Source organism: Palaemon carinicauda, chromosome 14 (assembly GCF_036898095.1).
Source record: "Palaemon carinicauda isolate YSFRI2023 chromosome 14, ASM3689809v2, whole genome shotgun sequence".
Classification (NCBI taxonomy): domain Eukaryota; kingdom Metazoa; phylum Arthropoda; class Malacostraca; order Decapoda; family Palaemonidae; genus Palaemon; species Palaemon carinicauda.
Genome location: NC_090738.1, coordinates 47,505,095 through 47,530,549, shown reverse-complemented (window position 1 = coordinate 47,530,549; position 25,455 = coordinate 47,505,095). Strand labels below are relative to the sequence as shown.

The following is a 25,455-nucleotide window of genomic DNA, read 5'->3' as shown; positions in this document are numbered from 1 at the left end:
ATCCTGCTCGCAACTTGTTGTGAAAATCTTTTCTGTGTGAGGAGATGATGGATAGTCTCCAGGCGTGAAGTCGTAGTGAAGCTACAGCTTTGGGGAAGATGTTGTTATGTGGTTATCTGAGTAGATCGTGTCGTGGAGGGAGTTTTCTTGGAGACTCGGTCAGGAGGTGCAGAAGGTTGGGAAACTATTCAGCATGATGACATAGCGGAGCTATGCGAGTCATTGAGAGGCTGACCGATGTTCTGGCCTTGTTAAGTATCCGCCTCCTCAGACAGAACGGGGGAAAGGCATAAACGTCGATGTTGTCCCCCCGATGTTGGAATGCATCTTGCCAGAGAGCCTTGGGGTCTGGGACTGAATAGCAGTATAATGGGAGCCTGAAGTTCTGGGCCGTTGTGAAGAGATCCATAGTCGGAGAACCCCACAAAGTCAGAACTTTGTTGGCTACTAGATGAACCAAATACCACTCAGTACTCACTATCTGGGATGCTCTGCTCAGATTGTCGGCGAGCACATTACTCTTGCCTGGAACGAAGCGTGCCGATAGTGGTATCAAGTGAATCTCTGCCCATCTCAGTACAGGCAGTCCCCAACTTACGAACACAATAGGGACCGAGAGTCTGTTCGTAAGTCGTATTGTTCGTAAGTCGTTAGTGTTAAATTTTGGTCTGTAGTAAGCGTAACCTAACTCAGATGTCTACGATTTTCAGCAGTAGAAGTCAACAAATAGCCCCATTTCATATAAAATAGGTTATTACAAATATTTTACTTTATCATATTACAGTAGTCTGTATAATACTGTAAAGTTCAGTACAGTATGTTGTTTTATTATCCTGTACTGCACACTACATAATGGAAACTTGCACAAACAATCGGCCATACATATGCACTGCATTTCTGAATCAGCTGACTTTAAGTAAAATCGTAATAAATATAGTGTACTGTACATTTAGTACAGTACTGTACATTAATTCCTTTTTAAATAAATGTACTGAAAGATATTTTATTGTTCCATTACCCATTTTTTTTGCTAGAAACTTACGTAAACAAGCGGCCATTTGCATTATGTACTGTACTGTAACGTTTACCTTTTCACCCTTATCAAATCAGCTGACTTGTACCGTACTGTATTTACTGTATGTAACAGTACTGTGCATTTAACTGCTTCATGGTTGTTTTGGTATTGTTAAATAAAATGCAGAAGGTTAGTTTACTGAATTGTTTTATTTTAATTTTGACCGACGGAATCATTCTTTGTAGAGTATACGTCACGTATCTTGTGACGTCATGTATTTGGCGGAAGAGCGCTGACAAACCGAATGATTTCCTTTCATTATGTTGCCGAGTAATCTTATTACAGAATTCTCATAATCGAAACACCGAGTAACGATATCAAGTGTTTTAGTGGTCTGTATCATTAGTTATGAGATTAGTACAACATACCGTAAAGTTAAGAAAAAAAAAGTCTGATGTTATATTTCTTCTGGCGGAAGGCGAGAGGCAAAGCAAGTGATTTTCTTCCGATCCGTTACTATTCCCATAATCGAAACATCGAATAAGGATATAAAGAATTTTTTTAATATTTTTCAAAGAAATATGAAGACTTAACTGCATTAAAAATCAAAATACGGAGAGAGAGAGAGAGAGAGAGAGAGAGAGAGAGAGAGAGAGAGAGAGAGAGAGAGAGAGAGAGAGAGAGGGGGGGGGGTTGCGTATTCCGTTTATAACTAATAATAAAGTCTATCAACGAACTGTATGGAAAATGTGATACCCTATAATATATTAGCGCTGTTGTAATATTCACTATGAAGAGATTTCGAATATCAAGAAAATTATATAAATCAGTGTTATTCGTACTATATGTGCGCATAATCGTAATACTGCAGCGTCACCTTGAGATCAGCTGATCTCCCAACCAAAAGTAAATCAAAAGTAATTGTTGATTATTGAAATGCTCAAGAAATTAAAAAAAATATGAACGTGCTTTAATAAACCATAATTAAACACAATAATGTCTAATGAAATATGAAGGCTTAATATTGAACGAAAAATTGAATACTGTATGAAGCTTTAGAATTAACTACCCATATGCGATTGACAGAGCGAGCACACACACACACAGAAAGAGCTACAACGATTTCGCATGATACCTAATAATAACTGTAGGGAAACTGATTTTCTGTAACATATTGGCGCTGATGTAATATTCATCTTGAAGATATTTCTAATATGTTAAGAAATAAAAAAAAAAAATGCCAAAAGTCTGATGACGTTATATTTCTTCTGACGGAAGGCGAGAGGCAAATCAAGTGGTTTTCTTTCGATCCGTTACTATTCCCTTAATTGAAACATCGAATAAGGATATAAAATTTTTTTTAATAATTTTCAAAGAAATATGAAGATTTAACTGCATTAAAAATCAAAATACGAGAGAGAGAGAGAGAGAGAGAGAGAGAGAGAGAGAGAGAGAGAGAGAGAGAGAGAGAGAGAGAGAGAGAGAGAGAGAGAATTTAACTTGAAATGAAATCTACGGATGTTTACGAACATGTTTGGACTTCCTTCAATTTGTGTTCGTATGTACCGTTGTTCGTAACTCGAATGTTCGTAAGTAGGGGAGCATCTGTATCTCTACTGCTAGATGGGATAGGGGCTGCGAAAAATTACCTCCTTGTTTGTTGATGTAAGCCACCACTGTGATGTTGGTGCTCATCACCACCACTGAGTGGCTTGCCAGGAACTGATGGAACTGTTGAAATGCCAAAAAGATGGCCTTCCTCTCTAGGAGATTTATGTGGAGATATTCTTCCTACTCTGACTAGAGGCCTGAGGTTGTGTGGTGCAGCATGTGGGCCACCCACCCTTATCTTGAAGCATGTGAGAACAGCATCAAATCTGGGGGAGGACGAAAAGATCGACGCCCTTTCGCAAATTCTTGTCTGACACCCACCATTTGAGGTCTGTTTGTTCCACTGGTTCCACGGGGATCAGGGTATCCAGGGAGTCGAAGGCTTGATTTCTCCTGGACTTCGAGTCGCCACTGGAGAGATTGAATCATGAGGTGACCGTATGGAACTAGACAGTCCAGAGATGATAGATGTACAAGGAGATGTAGCCACGTCTGGGCTGGAAGTTCTTCTCGTCTGAGAAAGGGTCTTGCGACCTTTCTCAGCCTCATTATCCTGTCATCTGATGAGAAGGCTTTGTGGAGATTGGTGTCTATTATGATGCCTAGGTATAACAGTCTTTGCAAAGGAAGCAGGGAGGATTTCTCAAGGTTTACCAGGATCCCCATATCTTGGCAGAGCCTCAGAAGTTTGTCTCAGTGTTGAAGAAGGGTTAACACAGAGTCTGCTAAAATCAGCCAGTCATCCAGATAACAGAGGAAACGTATTCAGATCATGTGTGCCCAAGATGACATTAGAGCGAACACTCTAGTGAAGACGTGCTGTGGAAAGACCGAAGCACAGTACCTTGAACTGGTATTTTCTGTTATCTAGGCTGAATCTTTAATACTTCCTCGGAGACGGATGGATTGGGATCTAGAAGTATGTGTGCTTTAGGTTCAATGTACACATGAAGTCCTGTGGTCTTACCGCTTATCTGACTATGTCTGCCGTCTCTATACCGAACAAAGTTTGTTTGACAAACTTGTTCAGAGCTGAGAGGTCAAAGACTGATCTTGCAGCCCCAAGATGCATTTTTCACAAAAAAGAGTAGACTGAAGAAGCCCGGAGACTCGTCGAGGACCTTCTGGAGAGCGCCCTTCAAGCTAACTAGCGGGATGGGTAGTTAACCGTCGCTAAAATTTAATGGCTCGTCCTTTCAGCTTTGCCGAAAGTAATACCCCTAATAAATAGCATAGGTTTGTATTCCAGTTACGGAACAATTAAATTTCAAATGATACTTCTTAGAGGTCCCTTTAACCTTAGTGAGATATATGTGGCCTTAATAGTAAATCTCTTCATAAGTATTCCACTGATATTGTAGTAACATTAAGACAAATGTCAAAAGTCAGAGAGGAGGGGGATAATAAAAACATCCTCATCCTCCTGATTCCTATTCCTTCTCTTACAGGTGAACTATTCGGGAGAAATATGTCCAACACCTTTATGGTCTGTAAGTACTGGAGCCTTCTTTGGCCAACATAGAAAGTTCAAACATCCTTTTCAACAAACTCATAATCTATATTGTGACTAATTTTCACTATTCAGCTCTCAAGTACAACTCACCAACTAGAAAAGTGTAATTTTTTCTTAAGAGATATTTTTTGTAAAGTAATTGATTGTATTCTGCATAATGTAAATAAACAGGAAATATGGGAGTTCCAACTTCTACTTAGATAACCACATGTTGGATGCCACTACTGAACATAGGGATATATCAAATGAATCATTCCAGAGTCAACCATAAGTAAAAGTTGTATTGTGAACTAGTCTGCATTAGCAGTAGAAAGGGTATGCAAGGCCATGTTACTCTAAAAGCAGACACAGCAAAACTAAAAATTAATATATCTAGTTTTCACATATCTAAGCCAAATGAAAATAACATCTCACAATATACTGAAAATAATGGCAAACAAGGGACAAACTCTTTGAAACTACCAAGGTGCTAGGCACAGGCATGAATCACTGCAGCAAAACAAAAACGAAAATGATGAAGTCTATATGAGAGGTGTGTTTTCTTAATGAAGCTACTCTACTTGATAGTACTTAATACAGTTCAGAGTGCATACCAACATCCTACATCCTAGTACAGTACAGACTTCCCTTCCCTAAAGACAACAAGACTTATAAAAATGTTAGTTACAACGTTGATTATCATCAAGAGAAAATAATCTAATCAATCTTAGTTCTCTCAGTTGGGAAAGTGATACTAGGATATAGTAAGTTGACCATCAACTGTTTTCAGTTTGTATTCAACTACTGCTCATCATCATTAATCAGTTTTGTTCTTTTATGTTATACAGAACTAACTGCATCCAATAACCTTAACCATGACTTGCGATTGCTGTAGCGAGTCCCTCGCTGTCAGAAAAAAAAAAAAAGAGAAAAGCAGGTGATCTTAAAATAAGCTAATCTTTCAGCAGATGCACATGGGCATTTAGAAGACATAGTAAGTGATTTAAATAGTTTATGATAAAAAGATATGCCTGTAGTACTATATACAGGTAATACGAAGTTGAACAATAGATCTTAATGCCTGCAATTAACAGTGGAACTGAAGGCTGGGTAGATGCAGATGCCTTATCCAGGAGCAAGTAGAAAAATTGTACAGCATAGATGGCCTGCATAGTATCGTTCACACATGAAAAATAAGAAACTTGCAAGTTTGTGTCATCATAGCATTGTAAGTTTGAAAATCAAGATGAAAATTAAAAGTAGGGCCATCATAAAGCAGGGAGCATTCGTATTCTGTATGAGTCAAGCGTGTGCATACTGTATTCTTTGATTACTGGTAGGAGTTAAAGACAATAGGAAAATGTCCTATAAATAAGGTTTATAGTATGATTCTATAGAGACAAATAGGTAATCTGAGTAGTTGAAAAAATTCTTAGAAAAAGACAGGTAAATCTTTTGAAAAGATTCAATAAAGCTAAATAGTTTAACCCAGGCTTGATTGGTAGGCATTATAATTAAATACCAGTCTATACACTAAAAGTGTAAAATCATAAATTTTTCAAGTAATTTGTATTTTTCTAGCCATACAAACCTGAGTCCTTTAATTAGGGAGATTGTTTAAGCATGAGCTAGAGACGGTCGTTAAAGTTGGACGAGTTGTTATCCAGCTGGTGAGGGTGTGGTCTGGAGCCTCAGCCCCTTTCCAGTCAAAATGAGAGAGATGGTTGAGGAGGGAAGTTGAATTAAAGAACTCAGGTTTATATGGCCAGGAAAAATACAAACTACTTGAAAAATTTGTTTGCTTCTGAGTGGCATACAAACTTTCATTCTTTAATTAGGAGACTCACTGCTGGTGAGTAGTAAATCCTCTTAGAAACAAAATGGGTGGTTCATATTCTTCCCTAGAAGTCTGAAGTGATGACCACTTGATCTGTTCAGAAGCAAAGAGGTGAACCTGGCAATGTCCTACCTGACTTTCATAGGAATGAGAGGCTGGTAAGACATGGCTCTACATGCAAGCATGTACCCCCATAAAACTAGAGATAACCTTCCCTGAAAGGATGAAAGTTGGAAATATATACAGTACCTTGTATGATGATCAATGGGTTGGTATATGATCCACTATTCCCTCCTTGTTAAGAGGGGATGGGAGAAATAAATATACCAGAGAATGGAGCTCCAAAGTGTAACCTACCAACATCAGGAGTGATCCAGCAAATTATGTTTCAACCACTTGGTCCCTGAGAGAGGGGACAGATGAATGAAGAAGAGCCAGCTACCACAGACGAGATGCATCCTTGTCCTGTGTGGGACCTGGACTGGTCAAGGGACTTGCGGGTATACTCTCACAAGTACAGTAAAAGACTGTGAAGGTGATCTTCCTTTTCCAGACATTCCCCTTCACCACTTGGCTCACTGACTGGTTTCTTCAAAGGGCAAGAATGGGGCTAATACCCATGACTTTGTGATCTCTGGTCCTATTTGGGGCTTCGAGCCTCTCATCAGTCGAGTTGTACACTTATGGATCATCTAACAAAGCCAGAAAGAGATCTTTTTCCTTGACACCTCTTTCTTGGACCTGTCAGTGCTAACAAAAAGATCGTGTTACTGTAATAAGGCTTGAGGAGCCATGTTCTTTTCAGATAGCATAACAAAGCCCTCATGGAACACAAAAGCATCTCCTCTATATCACCACCTGATGCCTCTCAAAGAAATGGAATGGGGGACTCAAACCTAAGGTTATGCACTGCCAGATTCTGGCCATGAAGTCAAGAACAAAACAGAAGGAAACTTCCTTCCACCCCTCAGAGTGGGCAACTAGTTAAGAGAGACCGTGGAACTCATCAATAATTCCTTTCGCAGATGCTAAATCTAGCAGAAAGAGTCTTTAGAGTCAGATCCCTGTCTAATGACCTCCTCAAAGGTTCAAACGGGGTACGCATAAGAGCCTTCAGGACTAGAGTCCCGTCCCACTACGGGGTATGAGATCCTAGGGTGGGCAAGACTGCTTGAAGCTCCTCAGAAGCATAGACAACTCCTAAGAAGAGGAGAGGTCTATGCTCTTCAGCCAGAAGAACATACTCAATGCCGCTCGTGGTAGCCTTTGACAACTACAACTAAGAGGCACTTTTCTCGGTGAAGGAATATAAGGAAATCTGTGATCTGTGTTAGACTTGCTACGACCAGATAAATATCCCTTTACGACACCAATCACAGAAGATGGCCAATTTAGCCTGGTATACAGCCATAGATGACTGCCAAATGTATAGACAGCTGTGCCATGCCTCGTGAATAGCCTTCTGCTCAGACGAGATTCTGGATATCCTCCAACCGTGAAGAGCTAAGGACTCCATCTTGTGGTACCTCTGCAGATCCAGTAGGCCACTGGGGTAGTTCTGTAAGGACCTCGACCAGAAGAGCAAGTAGATCAGGATACCACTCTGCATGAGGCCATCTGGGAACCATCAGGGTCATCCTGAGTCCTGGCATAATCAACACTATTGATTACTGACCAAATCAGATTGAATGGTGTAAAGGCGTACGATTCCAGGTGATCCAATGGGTGTTGGGAAGTGTCCTCAAATACAGCCCATGGGTATGGAACAGGGAAATTTCTGTTCTGTCAGGTGGCAAATAGGTCAATGCCAAGAGAGCCCCACAAGGTCAAAGGCCTTTCCACTACAAGAGGATATAAGGACCATTCTGCCCCTACATCCTATCCCTAACAACAGTGTGTCACCTATTGGAACGTACCTTGCCGACAAAGATGTGTAACCACTTCCCTTGCTTGCAGTGAGAGTGCAATACTGAGTCCCATTCTTTGACATATTCCATTATAGTGGTGCTGTCGCTCATCAACTATACTAGGTGCCTGCTCAAACATTCTTCAAAAGCTTACAGCGTTAGGATGGCTGCTTGCATCTCGAGAATGTTGATGTGCAGATGCCTTTCTTCTTCGGTCCTCCCACCCAAGAAAATCAAGTTATCCAGGTGTGCTCTCGTCCTCATTCAACGCATCCGAAGACAGTTGCAAGTGCCTTACTGGAACAGGATGGAACGGGGTATCACTGTCGCTAGCCAGTGATCCTTCAGACACCGCTTGAGGCGCCAGCGTGGAACCAGTTTCTCTGAAGAGAGGGGACCAAGAAGACGTCAATGCTGAGCTGATATTTGTCTTGAACAGGAATGGCAGCACAACCTCCCTGAGCCTTCTGATGCAATTGCCTGATGGAAAGGCTTTCACTGCTGCTGTATCTATCAGCATATCCAAGTTCTTCAACCTCTGCTTGGGAATGAGATTCGACTTCTCCCAGTTTACAGCAATCCCCAGATCGTGGCAAAAGGGGCAAAAGGCATGAATCTGACCTCGATCCAGTAGCAACTGCCCCTCTGAAGAGGCTAGGCTCATTCTGTTGTAGAAACACATCAAAAGAAATCCCTAGCAAATGGGCCCAAGCAGCTACCAAGGTGAACATCTGAGTGAACACCTTGGGAGCCGTACACAGTTCGAAGCAGTGTCTTAAACTGGTATACTGTACTATAGAGGGAGAAGTGAAGGTAAGAGGGACTACTTTCAAGAAAACTGATGAACAGGTACTTGAAAGTATGCGTCCTTCAAGGTCTACAAATAGCATGAAGTCTTCCTCTCTGATGGAAGACAGAACGGACCATACCGTTTCCATCCTTAACTTTGTTTGATGAACAAACTTGTTTAGTGGAAAGAGGTCAATGACTGGCCTCCAGCCCTCAGTCACCTTCTCATCGAGGAAGAGCCAACTGTAGAAGCTCAAGAGACTCAACACGAACGACTTTTCCACCTTGTTCTTCTCAAACATCTTTTCCACCTTTGCCAGCAAGTCCAGGGCATTTGGTGAGGTCAGATGATCTACAGGGACCTTAATTGGTGTTTGAGATGGGGGGGAGGGGGGGGGCTGACCTGAAAGGCTAGCAAGTAACCGACAGACACACACTACCCAATACCTGGCCCTGTATCACTCTCAAGTTGCCCACTGATGAGACAGGCATCCCCCTATTCTTGGCAGCGGGAGAAGGAAAGGCCGGCATTTGCGTTTCCTTCTCCATCCCCTCTTCTCACTGCCACCCTTACTAAGAGGAGCAGGTTGGGATGCTCAAAAAGGCTGTGCATGCAATGATTCTTTTTGGGAAGAGGTTGCAGGCATTGTTGAGTAGGGTCTCGGAGCATGCAGAGGGTCCTTCCTTTATCCTGATGGCTTGTCCACACCTAAAAGTTTGACCGCTTTCAAAGCAGTCCTCCAAGATTCCACTACCCCTGCACACAACTCCCAGGATGGAAAGAGGTGGCCCCACAGCGAGAGTTCCTTGATGAAAACACCTCCAGGGTAACCTGTTTTGAGACACACGAAAGAAGAGTGTTTGATCTCTTCAAAACCCTGTTAACCCACTGGTTTGCTGCCTGGTGGACTAGGAAAGTAACCACCCTCCCAACCCAACAGTACTGTTAACCCACTGGTTTGCTGCCTGGTGGACTAGGAAAGTAACCGCCCTCCCAACCCGACAGTACAAGAAATCTTGTGCTTCTCCAAAGCCTCCGGGGTTGATAACCTCGTTGACTTTACAAAGCACGTCACTGGTCCAGCCACTGGTCAAGCCAGGAAACAAGAGTAGATAGAGACCAAAGCAAAAGACTTAGGGTCAAGAAGTACATGCCTTCCACCTTGAGTCTCTCCAGTAAGAGAACCCCCATCAGTGCAAACACTGATAGGCCAACCTGCGGAGGTTCTGACAGTGTTCTTCGGCATGTAGAACCTCCACTGCCTGGATATTGTGGGGACAGGATCTTGTTTGACCAACTGAAAAAGAGAGAGTTCTCAGATCCACAAATTTCATCATTACCTTGATCCAGGGTTCAGTCTACGATATCCTCGATCCTTGAAGAGCGCTAAAGTGCCAATCAATGACCAAGGTTCTCCCCGATGAAGATGCCAAAGTTGTCTCCTCCAAGCCATTGCACTCGTGGATAAGGGTAAGAACCTTCACCACAGAACCTACTGACTCAGGGTAATCTGCCTCAGCAAGCACCGGAACTGGGTCTGGTGTCCTCGAGACATTCTGCCCCAGAGCATCCTATGCCGCATGCTCCAGAGACTCTATTCCTCCCTGCAAGTACTGCATGATCACTCTGTCCCAAGGACAGAATCCATAATGCAATGACAAAAACCTGGGCAGGCCAACAGCAACAGAAGGAGAACTCCTGGCAGGGGACCCAGCAGGCATGTGAGAAGTATCAGGTACTCCTTCTGCAGGTCAAGACAATGGGACAACCACAACACTGTGCTCCACAGCAAGGGGAATAAATCCCTCCACTCCACTTTCTTGCCCTATCAATGCACACATGCGCAAAGACAGCCTCAAATACTGCCATCCTCTCTACCCAGCTGAGACAAAACTCATCGAAAGGGGGAGGAATGGGTATACAGCATCCTGGAAGAAAGGGAGACGGAGGTTGCTGAAGCTCATCCATTAACCTTGGAACAGAAAGTGTACGGCACCATACTTTCCTTTCCCAGCCCAGGGGGATCTGTGACACAGGGCCATGTCTTTGGCCCCAATTAGTCAGAAACCACTCGAGTCATCCACACCCCCTCTAAAAATAGGTGGTGTCACAGGGAGTCCTATCCCTGCAACTATGGCTGACCTTCCTGGACTTCTTCAACCTCTTCCTTTTCATCGCACAAGAAGTGTCGGAATCAGAGGAGATGGAGTACACACGCTTTTTCCTCTTCCTGGCTCTGCAAGCAGAGTGATTGAGGTCTCAGCGACCATCGACAACAACACTCCAGGGGGGTAGGGTGTGAGAAACCACAGGGGGCTAATCCAACAGGAGCCACACTTACAGGGGAAGGGATAGGCACACTCACAAGGCCCCATGACCCTGCCAAGAGCGTAGCCGGAGACAGACACAGAGGGAGCAGGAACTGGCCACAAATCCCCAGGCAAAACGGTCAAGGTAACGGATACATGAAAAGAGATGGAAATCCCTGGGGCCGGATCAGGGACTGGGATAACCCAGGACACAAGGCTAATGCCTACTTTGGCCTTAGCCTTCTTACGCCCACCTACAGGGGTCACGACAATCAGAGCAAGCACCTTACCTGCCAGGTAGGGAGAGGGGGATCTACCAGGGTCCCTGACACAGGGGGAACCACCATGCTCTTCACCACTGGCATCACCTGGAACACTTGAGACACTTGCACAGGGGAGAAACAAGGGGGTAGCAATATTGGCTACTAGCTCCCTCAATAAAGTCATGGAGGGCCTACCCAAAAGACCCAAGGGAGCCCAAAACTCATCGTCAACAGCTTGCCTGGCCATGCGTAAAGAACTTCCAACCTCCGAAGGGGTGTGGGAAACACTAGGGGTTTCCTACACACCAGTGAAACCTGAAAACTTGCTGATATAGATCAAAGGACTCCTAGCTCCTGCAACATACTCACCAGGGACCAATCCAGGGGCACAGGCACATGGGTGGTAGGAGCAGTCATACCGCACAAGGAAACAGAAGCAGAGCAGGACTTCATCAAATTCTTCTTGGGTGCTGTCAAATCAGACCCCAACAAACATTTAGCTCACTTCTTAATCTTCTTCGATGCGGCCAAGCCAGACCCCGACATACGCTTCGCTTACTTCTTAATCTTCTTGGGTGTTGCCAAGTTAGACCCAGAAGAATGCTGCACTTGCTTCCTATTCTTCTTTGGTGTTGCCAAGTCAGACCCGGATGAACGCTTTGCTCGAGTCATAATCTTCTTGGGTGTTGACAAGTTAAACCCCAATGAACACTTTGCTCACTTCTTAATCTTTTTGGGTGTTGACAAATCAGACCCCGATGAACGCTTTGCCCGCTTCATAATCTCATTAGGTGTTGCCAAGTTAGACCACAAAGAACGCTTGGCTCACTTCTAATTCTTCTTGGGTGTTGCCAAGTCAAACGCCGACAAACCCTTCGCTAGCTTCTTAATCTTCTTGGGTGTTGCCAATTCAGACAGCAACGAATGCTTCACTTCCTTCTTATTCTTCTCGGGTGTTGCCAAGTCAGACCGCATCGAATGCTTCTAAATCCTCTAAGGTGTTACCAAGTCAGACCCTGATGAACGCTTTGCTCAAGTCTTAATCTGCTTGGGTGTTGCCAATCTGACCCCAAAAAACGCTTTGCTCACTTCCTAAGTTTCTTGGGTGGTGCCAAGTCAGACCCCGATGAACGCTTCGCTTGCTTCTTAATTTTTTGGCGTGTTGCGAAGTCAAACCCTGACAAACCCTTTGCATGCTTCTCAATTTGCTTAGGTACTGTCAAGTCAGACCCTGAGAAACGCTTTGCTCGCTTCTCAATTTTCTTAGGTGTTGCCAAATCAATCGGACCTTGCAAAATGCTTAGCTTGCTTCTCATCTTTCTTGGGTGTTCCCAAGTCAGACCCTGACAAACGCTTTGCTCGTTTCTCAATTTTCTTGGGTGTTGCCAAGACAGACCCTGACAAATGCTTTGCTCGGTTCTTAACTTTCTTGGGTGTTGCCAAGTCACACTCTGATAAACGCTTCGCTCGCTTCTCCATTTTCTTGGGTGTTGCCAAGTCAGACCTTGACAAACACTTTGCTAGCTTCTTAATTTTCTTGGGTGTTGCCAAGGCAGACCCTGATAAAGGCTTTAATCACTTCTTAATCTTCTTAGGTGTTGCCAAGTCAAACTCTGACAAATGCTTTGGTCCCTTCTCAATGTTTTTGGGTGTTGCCAAGACAGACCCGGACAAACGTTTCTTTGCTTCTCAATTTTTCTGAGGGTTGCCAATTAACATCGTGACAAACGCTTAGCTAACTTCTCAATTTTCTTGGGTGTTGCCGAGCCTGACCCTGACAAAATCTTTGCTTGCTTCTCAATTTTCTTCTTGGGTGTTGCCAAGTCAGACCTCTTACAAACAGTTTGCTCGCTTCTTCTTCTTTGGGGCGTATGCATGCCATTGCATCAATTGCGAACAATCATGCCCTATACAAGATGCACAGGGGGAATGTGGATCTACAGCCGGTTTAAACATAAACCAGTTGCAGCATCCACTTTTCCCCCGGCAAACAAGAACTTCTTGCTTCCATTCCATCATTAACAAATGGAAATAACTTCCTAAAAAGTTTTGTAAGAAGCTCACTGTACATGCGAGCAAATGAGCAGCTGAAACAAAATACAAGGCTCACTGGCTGGATAAGGGTGGAGGTAATTGCCCTAAAACACTCACCAGCTGACTAACCACTCATTATCCAACTTTAACAACTGTTTCTAACACGCGCTTACGCAATCTCCCTAATCGAAGGACGAGGATTTGTATGCCATATAGAAACAAATGAGCACTTTCCAACAACTCTAGTTTACTATCCATTCCCCATATTTTTCAAATTCACAACCCTTGTCTAACTCACAAGAAAAATTTTTTATGGTAAGTGTATTTCACTTGAGTATTTTCAATAGTGAAATCATTCTTTATCTGAGATTAATTTTCAATAAAAGTACACAGTACTACAGTAAGTATAGTTCATGTTGCAAAAGTACTCACACACTTCATAAATTGAAAATAATACAAATCACAGAAAATTATAATGTAATGTAGTTCTTAATCAGACACACTGTATCTAGCAATATTCAACAACATTTGCAAATAACAAAGTAACAAAAATTCTAGAATTCCAGTGCTTTATCATTATATGAATGTAACCTTATCATATGAATTATCTCTCACATGTATTTACAGAATTTATCTTGATATGAAATACAATGGTTATCAACAATATTCAAATGTTGACATCAACAATATGGCAAAGTAAACCCCAAAACCTATCCAAACACTGCAAATTCCATGGGAAATGTAAAGAAATATTCATTATCTGGTGCATGAACTCCACACACACATGATGAGAGAAGATGTAACACTTACGAAACTCCCAGACTTAGATTTGTCGTTTCGAGACATGATGGAGGTAAGGGTGGCATGTACAACTAGACTACACTACTAGGGTCAAATTAGACTAGGTTTCTGTTGGTACATTGGATTACTGCACTGCCACACACTAGCCTGCAAATAAAGAAGGTTCTTATAAGGCAAAAATTAAACAAAATCCATCTCCATTTAATGACAGTCATGCAAATCAATTAAGAATTCATTAGGTGTACTTTTAAAATCTTTCAGATACCAAAACCATTTTAAGTTTATTTATAGTTCTTAATATATATACTGTATCACCTTTTTTAGGATTCAGTCTTAAAGATGATAACAGACTAAGTATGCAAGAAAAAGTAAACTTCTGTTTCTTGCATGATATTACATTTGAGTTCATGAAACTTGAATAAATAGAGTTTGCATGAGCTTAGGTTTAACTTCAATATGACATTTTACATATGAAGTTTCCTTTACCAAGAAAAATCTGGAGTTTAATCAAAGTGGTTACACTAAGGAAAAAACTTTCTAAACTACAGTAATCCATAAAAAATGAAGTCAGGTATTGTATTACTCATTCAAAAGAAATATGTTCATAACTTGAACAAGAATGTTTTTCATGCTACGCTGTGAATTATAAAAAGCCTTAATTCTGAACCATGAAATCTCAGTTTCATCACAGTTCACTTTAAGAAAGTTATGGGGGCCGGCAGGAATGCCAATATATGGGGAAATAGGAAGAAAAACACTAAATTCTGAAAAAATTACCCGACCTTCGTATGGCAATGGAGAATGTGTATATGAAATATTTTGTCAAAATTCCTCTTACTTTCATAGTTACAGGGTAATAAGTAAAAGTAACTCGATAAACCATAAACATTTTTCCCTACAAGAAAATGCAGTATTTCTTGTTATCGTAAATTTTCATAATTATTAAATTTTAATGTAAAAGAAAATGTGAACAATGGCATCTGTATAACTTCCACAAGTAGCAGACGATGTATTACACGACAATTTACACCCTTCGCCCTTCAGTCCTACCACAAACCTCAGAGAGCTCTGACATTCATTCATTTTTAATTTTTTTTTTTTTTTTTTTGGCAAGAATTTTATCATCTCAAAGAAGAAAAGACAATTTCAACATCTTGCTAACATAAGGAAGATGAAAATTTTCTCTATTAAGGGTTCAGGAGAGAGAGAGAGAGAGAGAGAGAGAGAGAGAGAGAGAGAGAGAGAGAGAGAGAGAGAGAGAGAGAGAGAGAGAGAGAGAGAGAGAGAGAGAGTTGTATGGATGGAATATCGACGGCCTTGCCTGACATGAGCAAAAGAAGCAAGATATTGAGAAAAATTATCTTCGTTTATGAGTAAATTATGATAAATAACTTTGTTTTTGTTTATCAATATCCAAAAAGGAACATAGAATTCAATAATCAGGATTTATTAATATTGTCTTTGCAAAAATACTCTGACATTCACTAATGTTTACGTTTGTTTTTCTCATTTTCGGTAAGAATTTTATCATTTCAAAGAGGAAAAGACAACTTCAACTTCTTGCTAACATAAGGAAGAAGAAAATTCACTCTATTGAGAGTTCAGGAGAGAATAATAAAGGCAGTGCAGAGAGAGAGAGTGTTGTGGATAGAGGAGCGGCCGCCTTGCATCACAGGAGAAAAAACCAGCAAGATATTGAGCAAAAGGATCTTCATTTATGATTAAATTATGATAAATAACTTTGTTTTCTTCTATTAATAAAAAAAATGTAAAATTTATAATAATCATGATTTATTAATGTCTTTGTAAAAATACAAAGAAAAACTTTGAATGCCCGTATCTCAAAACTATATTTTTTTACCTTCACATTCAATAGTCTCCCTTAGTTTTAAAGATACAGCATTGAAATCTGGTATTTACCTTAGAAATAGGGGGGGATAAGGGTGGTGGGTAAGCTTGTATAAATAACTAAAGGTTTGTATCGTTAGGAAAAATACAAATTATCTACGAATTTGTCATTTGTTCTGTGACTGGAATACAAACCTACGGTATTTATTGGGGGCGACTCACCCATTAGGAAGGTGGCCATCCCTGCCAAACTGGCTTTTGGCTTTACCTGGGGCTCTTTATTTTGAAAAGGTTTGTACCAAAAATAAGGAGTCACTGCACCTCGCTGAACCTTGCTGTGCAAGGTATGAGGCCTATGCAAGCTGTGTGTTGAGATGTTTAGAAGTGTGACTGTCCAGGTAAAAGTTATTCCGAGTCTTTGTAGGAAAACTGTTGTATCCAGGACTATCCAAATACCACTTCGCCATGGGATGGGGACGCAACAGTAATAGCTTAATACTAAGAACACAAGGGAGCATGGTTTACCTGCTGTGGTTTGAGGTCAGCTTATGCAAAGAACCCAGGATGCTGCTTTCCCCAAGAGAGGGGATGATGAAGAAGAGAATAAAGAGCCAGTCAAACCTTTTCATTCACGCAGACTAAAACTGGGTAACAGTGCCCTCAACCTTCTGCTACTTATCCAATAAGGAGCTTGAGGTATTATACCAGCTGTTGTGCAGCCACCACAGGGCCGATAGAGAACGTATCGAGCCTCCTGTGGGTCATGTCTTGCAGGTAGTAGGCTGTGAACGTATTTTGACGTTTCCACACCCCAGCCTGTACAACCTGCATCACTGAGAAGCTTCTTTTGAAGGCCAGGGACGTAGCTACGCCCCTGAAATCGTGGGCTCTTGGGCGGCGTGAAGAAGGAGGGTCCAGATTCAGGGCATAGTCTATGACCTTGCGAATCCTGGCAGAGATGGTATTCTGAGTGACCCTCCTCTTGTTGCTCCGTGTTGACGAAAAGTGCAAATACATGGGGATGGGCTGCGCCTGTTCTCTTGAGGTGCAGCCTCAAACTCCTCACTGGGCCGAGTAAGAGATGATCAGGGTCATCAGTCACAGAGCGGAGACTCAAAATCCGGAAGGAGTCGACTCGAGGATTCGCTACTCCTGGATTCTGAGTCTTAGCTACAAACTCAGGGATGAAGCCGAACATTACCTCTCTCCATCCCCTTGAATGGGCGATCTGGTATGAGAGACCATGAAGTTCACTAACTCGCTTGGCCGAAGCTAAAGCTAGCAGAAACACCGTCTTCCAAGTGAGGTGGCGATCTGTTGCCTGGTGTAATGATCCATAGGGAGGTCTCTTTAAGAGACCTGAGAACTAGAACCACGTTCCATGGGGGAGGTCTCACCTCAGACTGAGGACAGGTAAGTTCGTAACTCCGTATGAGTAAGGAAAGTTCTAGCGATAAGGAAATATCCATTCCATTGAGTCTAAAGACTAGGCTTAAGGCTGAGCGATAGCCTTTAACCGCCAAGAGTGAAAGGTGTATTTCCTCACGCAAATAAAACAAGGAAATCCGCTCTTTCTGGAATAGTGGCATTGAGAGGAGAGATACCTCTTCCACGACACCAACCACAAAAGACCTTCCACTTTGCCTGGTAGACTGCTGCTGATGATTTCCATAGGTATCCAGACTTCCTGCTCACAACTTATTGTGAAAATCCTCTCTGAGTGAGATGCTGGATAGTCTCCAGGTGTAAAGTCATAGCAAAGCTATGGCTTTGTGGTAGATGTTGGAATGAGGTTGTTTGAGTAGATTGTGTCGTAGAGGGAGTTCTCTTGGACTCCGTCAGGAGGTGCAAAAGGTCCAGAAACCATTCTGCATGATGCCATAGTGGAGCTATGCGAGTCATTGAGAGGTTGACCGATGTTCTGGCCTTGTTGAGTACTCTCCTCGTCAGACAGAAAGGGAGAAAGGGGGAAGAGCGTAAATGTCGATGTTGTCCCACCGTTGTTGGAATGCATCTTGCCAGAGAACCTTGGGGTCTGGGATTGGGGAACAGTACAACGGGAGCCTGATGTTCAGGGCCATTGCGAAGAGATCCACAGTTGGAGAACCCCACAAAGTCAGGACTTTGTTGGATACTAAATGATACAAAGACCAATCGGTATTCACTGTCTGAGATGATCTGCTTTGGTTGTCGGCAAGCACATTCCGCTTGCTCAGAATGAAGCATGCCGATAGTGGTTTTGAGTGAATCTAGGACCTTCTCAGTATCTCTACTGCTAGATGGGATAGGAGCTGCAAAAAAGTACCTCCTTGTTTGTTGATGTAAGCCACTACTGTGGTGTTGTCGCTCATCACCACCAATGAGTGGCCTGCAAGGAACTGATGAAACTGTTGAAGGGCCAGAAAAACAGCCGTCATCTCTAAGAGATTTATGTGGAGGTACTCTGACCAGAGGTCTGAGGTCGTGTGGTACAGCATGTGGGGCCCCCACCCTTTTAGTGAAGCATCTGAGAACAGCATCAAATCTGGGGGGAGGACGAGAAGATCCATTCCCTTTCATAGGTTCCCGTCTGACACCCACCATTCGAGGTCTGTCTGTTCCTCTGATCCCATGGGGATCAAGAAGTCCATGGAGTCGAAGGCCTGATTCCACCGGGACTTGAGACGCCACTGGAGAGATTGAATCCTGAGGTGGCCGTATGGAACTAAATGGGCCAGAGATGAAAGGTGTCCAAGAAGACGTAGCCACGACTGGGGTGGAAGTTCTTCCTGTCTGAGAAAGGGTCTTGTGACCTTCCTCAGCCTCATTATCCTGTCGTCTGATGGGAAGGTTTTGTGGAAATTGGTGTATATTATCATGCCTAGGTATACCAGTCTCTGCGTAGTAAGCAGGGTGGACTTCTCGAGGTTTACCATGATCCCCAGATCTGGCAAAGGCCTTATTAGTTTGTCTCGGTATTGAAGAAGGGTTCCCACCGAGTCTGCTAGGACTAGCCAGTCGTCCAGATAACGAAGGACAGGGATGCGCACCCTGTGTACCCAACAAGATAATAAGGTGAACACTCTAGTGAAGACTTGAGGTGCTGTGGAAAGACTGAATCACAGCACCTTGAACTGGTATTTCCTGTTGTCTAAGCTGAATCTTAAGTATTTCCTTGAAGACAGATGGATTGGGATCTGGAAGTACACGTTCTTTGGGTCCAGTGTGCACTTGAAGTCCACTGTGCACATGAAGCCTGTGTCTTACAGCTTGTCTGACTGTGTCTGCCGTCTCCATGCTGAACGGAGTTTGCTTGACAAACTTGTTCAGAGCTGAGAGGTCGATGACGGGTCTCCAGCCTCCAGAGGCCTTTTCACAAGAAGGAGTCGACTGAATAAGCCTGGAGACTCATTGAGGACCTCTTGGTGAGCGCCCTTCTTCAACAGGGTCTGGATTTCTGCCCGGAGGGCTAGCCCCTTTGCTGATCCCATTGCAAAGGAGTCTATTGACACTGGATTCCTGATCAGGGGAGGGAGAGATGTTGTGAACGGGATGCGATACCCTGAACGAATCACAGAGATTGTCCAGGGCTCGGCTCCGAGTTGGTTCCACCTGTCCCAGCAACTTTGTAGGTATTTCCCCTCTAGGAAACTCTGTTTCCCTGGAGGACTTGGTGCCCTTCCCTTCTTAGGTCAGAAAGGGCTTTTTAGGGTATCTTGTTCATCATTATCTTTGTTAGACAGGACTACTGAGGAGCTAGTGGTTTATAGGGCTTGGATGTCAAAGCCCTAAGGAGGAGGGAGTCCTGTTGGGACTTCCTCCATCTCTCAGCAGCATGTACCACGTCCTTCTGCTCAAACAGAGGTCCCCTCTAAAGAGGCGTTCCTGAGCTTGGCAATTTCGGCATATGGGACCTGCTGGTGGAATCTCTCAGACACCACATCTTGACGTTTTAAGATGGTGTTTGCCCATAAGTTCGAGACTTGATGGGCAAGAAACTAAATGGTATGTGTGCATGAGAGGAGAAAAGTTTCCATCACTTTCCTGGTGCGTTCCTTGGAGATCTCCTAGGTTCGACCCAAGATTCCCAGGGTCCTGAACCACAGATCAAGCCATGAAGTAGCCTGCATGGCATACTTCGTGACCTTCTCCTAGTTGAGGATCTCTAATGCCGAGAACGACACCTGATGGCTGGAGGGCCTCTCTAGATAGACTCCCTTGGTGAGCTCTTCCAGAGATTGATGGAGAGGAAGAGCTGGATGTGGCTCGTCCAAGATCTCAAAATACCTCCTCTGCTGAACACAAGGAGGGGGGAGAAGCTTGGCGGTAGAGCCGGAACGTTGGGAGGAGAGCTCAGAGAGCTGTTGGGCAATCTTAGCTCAGGCACTCTTTAGCCCTTGAGACCAGGGCAGAGCTGCACTGGTCTTAGAGGGCTTCTGAGTGCCGAAGACATGGTCAAGACTGTCTTTGCCGTCTCGTGAGGGTATCTCCGGATCCGAAAACCCATTGAGTACCCTAATAAGAGTCAAATGCATGTTCTGACTCTTTTCTCTCCCTTTCCAAAGCAGGACTAGCGGCGACGTCTCCTTCTTCCACCCCAGAGAGCTCCTTTCAGGGTGTGTTGCCGGCATCCCTAGAGTGACTAGTGGTTCCTGTAGGTCTGGAGGTCCTTGAAGAAGACTTTAGGAGAGTCTTGGAGTCCTTAGATTCCTTCTGAGAAAGGATGTAGGACTCAAGCATCAAAGGAGGGATGGAATTGTCCCTCATGACTTCCGTCGATGGTGGAGAACTATCCGTGCGAGGAGAAACTTCCTCCGAAGGTGGAAGAGAGGAACTTCGGCCCTCGAGCGACTCCCCCGGCAGAAGTGAGTAAGAGAGCATTCGGCGAGAGACAGGAAGGATGGGCCTTGACGGCTTAACAGGAGTTAGCTTTACCCTAGGGGATGCGATCACGTCTGAGACTCCTCTTTTCCTCTTCAGGGGAGAAGCCAAGGTTCCTCGCTGTAGGTCTGCTGCTGCCGTTGGAAGGGAGGTCACTGACGAGCGTGATGATATGGCAGGCCTGAAGGCTTGCACAACTGCTCTGACCATAGCACCGAACCAGGGCTGTTTGCTGACAGACGCACTGTCGGACAGATCCCTTGAAAGGAAAGGGACCGAAGGTTCTCTGTAAGGAATCTCAACCAATGTTGGTGGTGGGTTCGGCTTTGTAGGTTGAATTTTCGTAATCCTGAACCATTCTGTGGAGCCTTTCCCTTTCCCTGGTGGTTGCGCTGTAATGTGTTAGCGGGGAGGGGAGTGAGGCGATGGTGACCAGTCAAAATCTCTGTGACGTTCCTTGCATTTTAAAGCCTGTAGAACCTGCTCTGATATTTTGTGCAATTGCGCAGGAGAGCGCTGGCGAGCTGGAGAGTGCTCAACCGCAAGAGTGATGGCACACAATACGATGCTGAGCAGGAGAGTGCTGCTGCGCAGGAAAAAAAGAGTGCACAGGTGAGCGCGGAAACGCAGGTGAGCGCTGCTGAGCCGGAGAGTGCTGAAACGCAGAAGAGCGTTGGCGGGCCAGCAAGCACTGGTGCGTAAGAGAGCGCTGGCGCTTAAGAGGGCACTGGTGCACAGGACAGCACTTGCGAGTTGGAGAGCGTGGGCCCGCAGGAGAACTGCGCTGTCGCATAGGAGAGCGCAGCTGCAAATGGAAATATCATCTATTAGTCTGAAGACCTGGCTTAAGGCCAAGCAATAGTCTTTCACCTCTCTCAGTGAAGAGAGGCTGGATAACCTGCAAGCGTGAAGTCGTAGGGATATGACTGGGCTTTGGAAGATTCCTGCATGTGGTTGCTGTTGCAGGTTGGGAAGGGGAGGCAACTATCTCGGATCCTTCGTTATCAGCAGTAAAAGGTCCAGGTACCATTCTGCCTGCAGCCGTAATGGAACTACTAAGGCCATGAACAGGTTGTTTGAGGCTCTCACCCTGTTGAGGACTTTCCTCATGAGGCAAAAAGAGGGGAACACATACATGTCCATGTCGTCCCACGGGTGCTGAAAGGCGTCCTGGAACGCTGCCTGTGGATCAGGTACTAGCGAGCAGTATACCGGAAATCTGCGGTTGACGAACGTTGCAAATAGGTCTATTATTGGAAAACCCCATAAAGTCATTATTACATTCGTTGTCCAAGGATCCAAAAACAACTCGGACCCAACTATCTGAGTCTTCCTGCTCATGTTGTCTGCCAAGGTGTTCATTTTGCCAGGTATAAACCTGGCTTGACAAGGAGATGGTATTATCTTCCGTCCAGCACAGGGTTTTGATGGCTAGTAGGTATAGATTATGTGAAGAAGTACCTCCACATTAATTTAAATATGCTATTACAGTCGTGTTGTCGCTCATCAACAATACTGAGTGACCTGAAAGGAGCCGTTGAAAATGTTGGGGCGAGAGAAATATTGCTGTCGACTCCAGATGGTTTATGTGGTAGAGTCGATCAGACTCGGACCACAGCCCAGAGACCACATGCTGCAACATGTGAGCACCCCATCCTTCCTTGATGTGTTGGTGACCAGCATCAGGTCTGATTGAATTTTGCTGGAAGAAGGTCTTTGATTGCCAATGGAGAGCATATGCAGAGGCGACTGTTTGGCACCAGACATTCTAACAAGGCCAGGTGACCCAGAAAACGCTGCCAGTGACATGCCTGTAGCGAGCTTCACCTTAGAAATGGTTGTGCCACTCTTGAATAGTACAATTTGATACTCTAGCAGGAAAACTTTTCCCCCAAAGGTATTTATTTGTATGCTCAGATATACTACACTTTATTTGGGCTCAAGGTCTGAGGTCTCCAGATTCACCACGATTCCCAAAGAGGGAAAACTCGAGAAATCTGTCTTGGTGAAGGAGATTGGTACTCGCAGAGTCCACCAATGTCAGCCAGTCATCTAGATATAGGAGGAGCCAAATACTGTTATATTGGGACCAGGGTAAGGCCAAAGTGAACACTTGAGGGGCTGTCGACAGACCAAAACATAGCGCCTTGAACAGTTATACCTCGTCGTGAATCACGAACAGGAGGCATATCCTGGCAGAAGGAGGTACAGTATTGGGATCTTGAGATCCAACACGATTAGGAAGTCTAGAAGTCTTGCATCTTTGAGATACAATGTGATTAGGAAGTCTAGAAGTCTTATTGTCTGTCTGACCATGGCAGCGGTTCCCATCTTGAACAGAGTCCGAAGAATAAACTTGTTCAAAACCGAGAGGTCTATGACTGGTTTTAAGCCTCCAAATGTATTCTCTACAAGAAAGAGTCTACTATAAAAGTCTAGAGACCCAGCGAGGACCTCTGGAGAGAGCCCTTCTCTAACATAGCCTCGACTTTTGCCTGAAGGGCTATGTCCTTCACTGATCCCTGAGCAAACTCATTGAAGGACAAATCAGAGGAGGGGGAGAGTGTAACAGGAGAACGTACCCCGATCAGAGGAAACTTACCGTCCAAGGCTCTGCTCCACAGCACTGCCATCTCTGCCACTTGTGCTTTAGGAATGTCACCCGCAGTAAAATTGCGGGGTGGAAGCCTGCAGGTCCTCGGATGGGAAAGAACTTGTGGTGGAGCCAGAAGGCCCTGTGGGCACGAGGAGGGAATTGCTCTTGTAAACTCTAGAGGGGGATTTACAGGAGCAGAAACACTCTCCTGCTGAGCCCCCTTGGCCAACAACTCCACCAGCCTATCCTTCAACGGGAACCAGTAAGCCTCAAGAAAGGCCACAAGGACGCAAAGCATCTTGCACAGTGGACTTCTCATGGGAGGAAGCTTTCCCTGTTCTGCTAGGGGAAATGAGAGAAGCTTCCTTATCTGAAGATTACCCGAGGGTTAAAGGGATTGCCCTACGGAGTAGGCTGAGCAAGAATAGCCAGAGGGGAGGATACCAGGAGAAAGAGGAAGTCGAGCCTCCTTCAACTTCAAGGAAGACCGCAAAGGCAAAGAATACCATTTGGACTACTACTTCCTCCTTTCATACTGCTCCCACTGGGAGGATAGTCATTCCAACACTCGTCGCATGGAGACAATCCCATGCAGGAGTGTTCTCGGCATGCAGGAAAAAGCAAGAACACCCTGCCACGACTGGGCAAGACTGCATGTTGTGCATCCTAAATTAAAGTATGCACAACTTACACACCTGAAAGAGAAAAAGAGAAAAAAAGTTTAATTTTTAGCCAGTAATCAAGAGCATGGAAGAGAATGACTGCTCTCAACCAAGGCTGAATTTAAAGAGGTGCTGTAGTGAGTGAGCAGGGAGCCATGTTTCCCCTCCACCAACTGGTAACAACACAAACAGTTGTTAAAACCTTGTTAAAAGTTTATAGCCATATTCCAGCTTTGATATTATCATTACTTCAATGTAAAGAACAAGGAACAAATAGTAATTTTGAAGAAAACAAGTCTGTGACTCTATAGCCCTTAATGGTTAGCAGTGTGGGTTAATTAAAGAAGTTCAGATGATGTTGGTACAATATAGGCAATATTAGCAATAGCATTGATACCTAGCTGGGTCATCAGGAATCAATACCACTGAATGTTTCCAAAAAAATTACTCATTCATTACTTATCCATATTCCTTTAAAGATGATAGCAATCAGCCATTAATGTTGCAAATTTTCATAAGGAAACTTCATATGCTGTTACATTAAACAGTATAAGTAATTTGCTTTAAAATTAATAACATTCACCGGCAAAACCCTTCTACTTAATTTCATAAGTACTTTATAAATCATTCAATATCAAAATCTGACATTAAAATAAAACTCATGAATATCAGTAATTTAATGATTGCTATATACAGTGTATGTAAAAAAAAATCAGTGTCCTTGATGCTGCTGCTTTGACCTGCCCATCCCTCCCCTGTTACAGCATCATTTAGATAAGTTGTAAATGGTTTACGACTCGGTGAACATTCTCCCTGTACAACTCTAAATCAATGATTCTGTAGTTAGCAAAAACACTTGGGACAGGGTAAGGTGGCTATCCTCTCATCATTTTCCATTTTCTATAATCTATTTCTAAAATATAATAAGAAGATAAGTATTTAAATGAACACAAAAATGTCAAGGCCTGGTTAATTTAATCTGATTTGTAAATATATTAAGAAATACAACAGCTATGTCTCATGATACCTGTACTGTACTGTCTCATGATATTTTCACTTGGAATACTACAGAAAAGCTTGCTGCATCCAAACAATAAACAACAGAAAAGGAACCATGGCAGGAGTAAAACATATAATTCAAGCTTATGAAATAATACATAACAAAATTGTCATACATCAATAAACCACATTACAACATACTGTATTTACTAAAGATAATAATGGTGTAAAAGACATCTTATCTAAGTACATCCTGTATTCCAAGATTCTTAAGGGGCATGATCACTTGAACTATCTCAAATACTGTGCTGAATAATGTAACCTGTGTACAAAAAACACAAACCCTTCCTGAAAATACTTTCCAAAAGTATATATTACCACACTCAATTTACAAACCTTGATTAATACAGATACATATGTCCACAGACACA

General features: G+C 43.6%; 1 protein-coding gene across 5 annotated transcripts in view; it reads right to left on the bottom strand.

Moving 5' to 3' along the window:
- Window positions 1-25,455, bottom strand: part of dia (diaphanous related formin 1) — a 299,177-nt gene that overhangs the window by 223,917 nt on the left and 49,805 nt on the right. For all 5 annotated transcript variants that reach the window (XM_068387086.1, XM_068387090.1, XM_068387088.1 and 2 more), the window contains exon 2: window positions 14,069-14,206. In XM_068387086.1, the coding sequence (XP_068243187.1) occupies window positions 14,069-14,104 (36 nt within the window). In that variant the 5' untranslated portion in view covers window positions 14,105-14,206. The remainder of the gene's footprint in view (window positions 1-14,068; window positions 14,207-25,455) is intronic.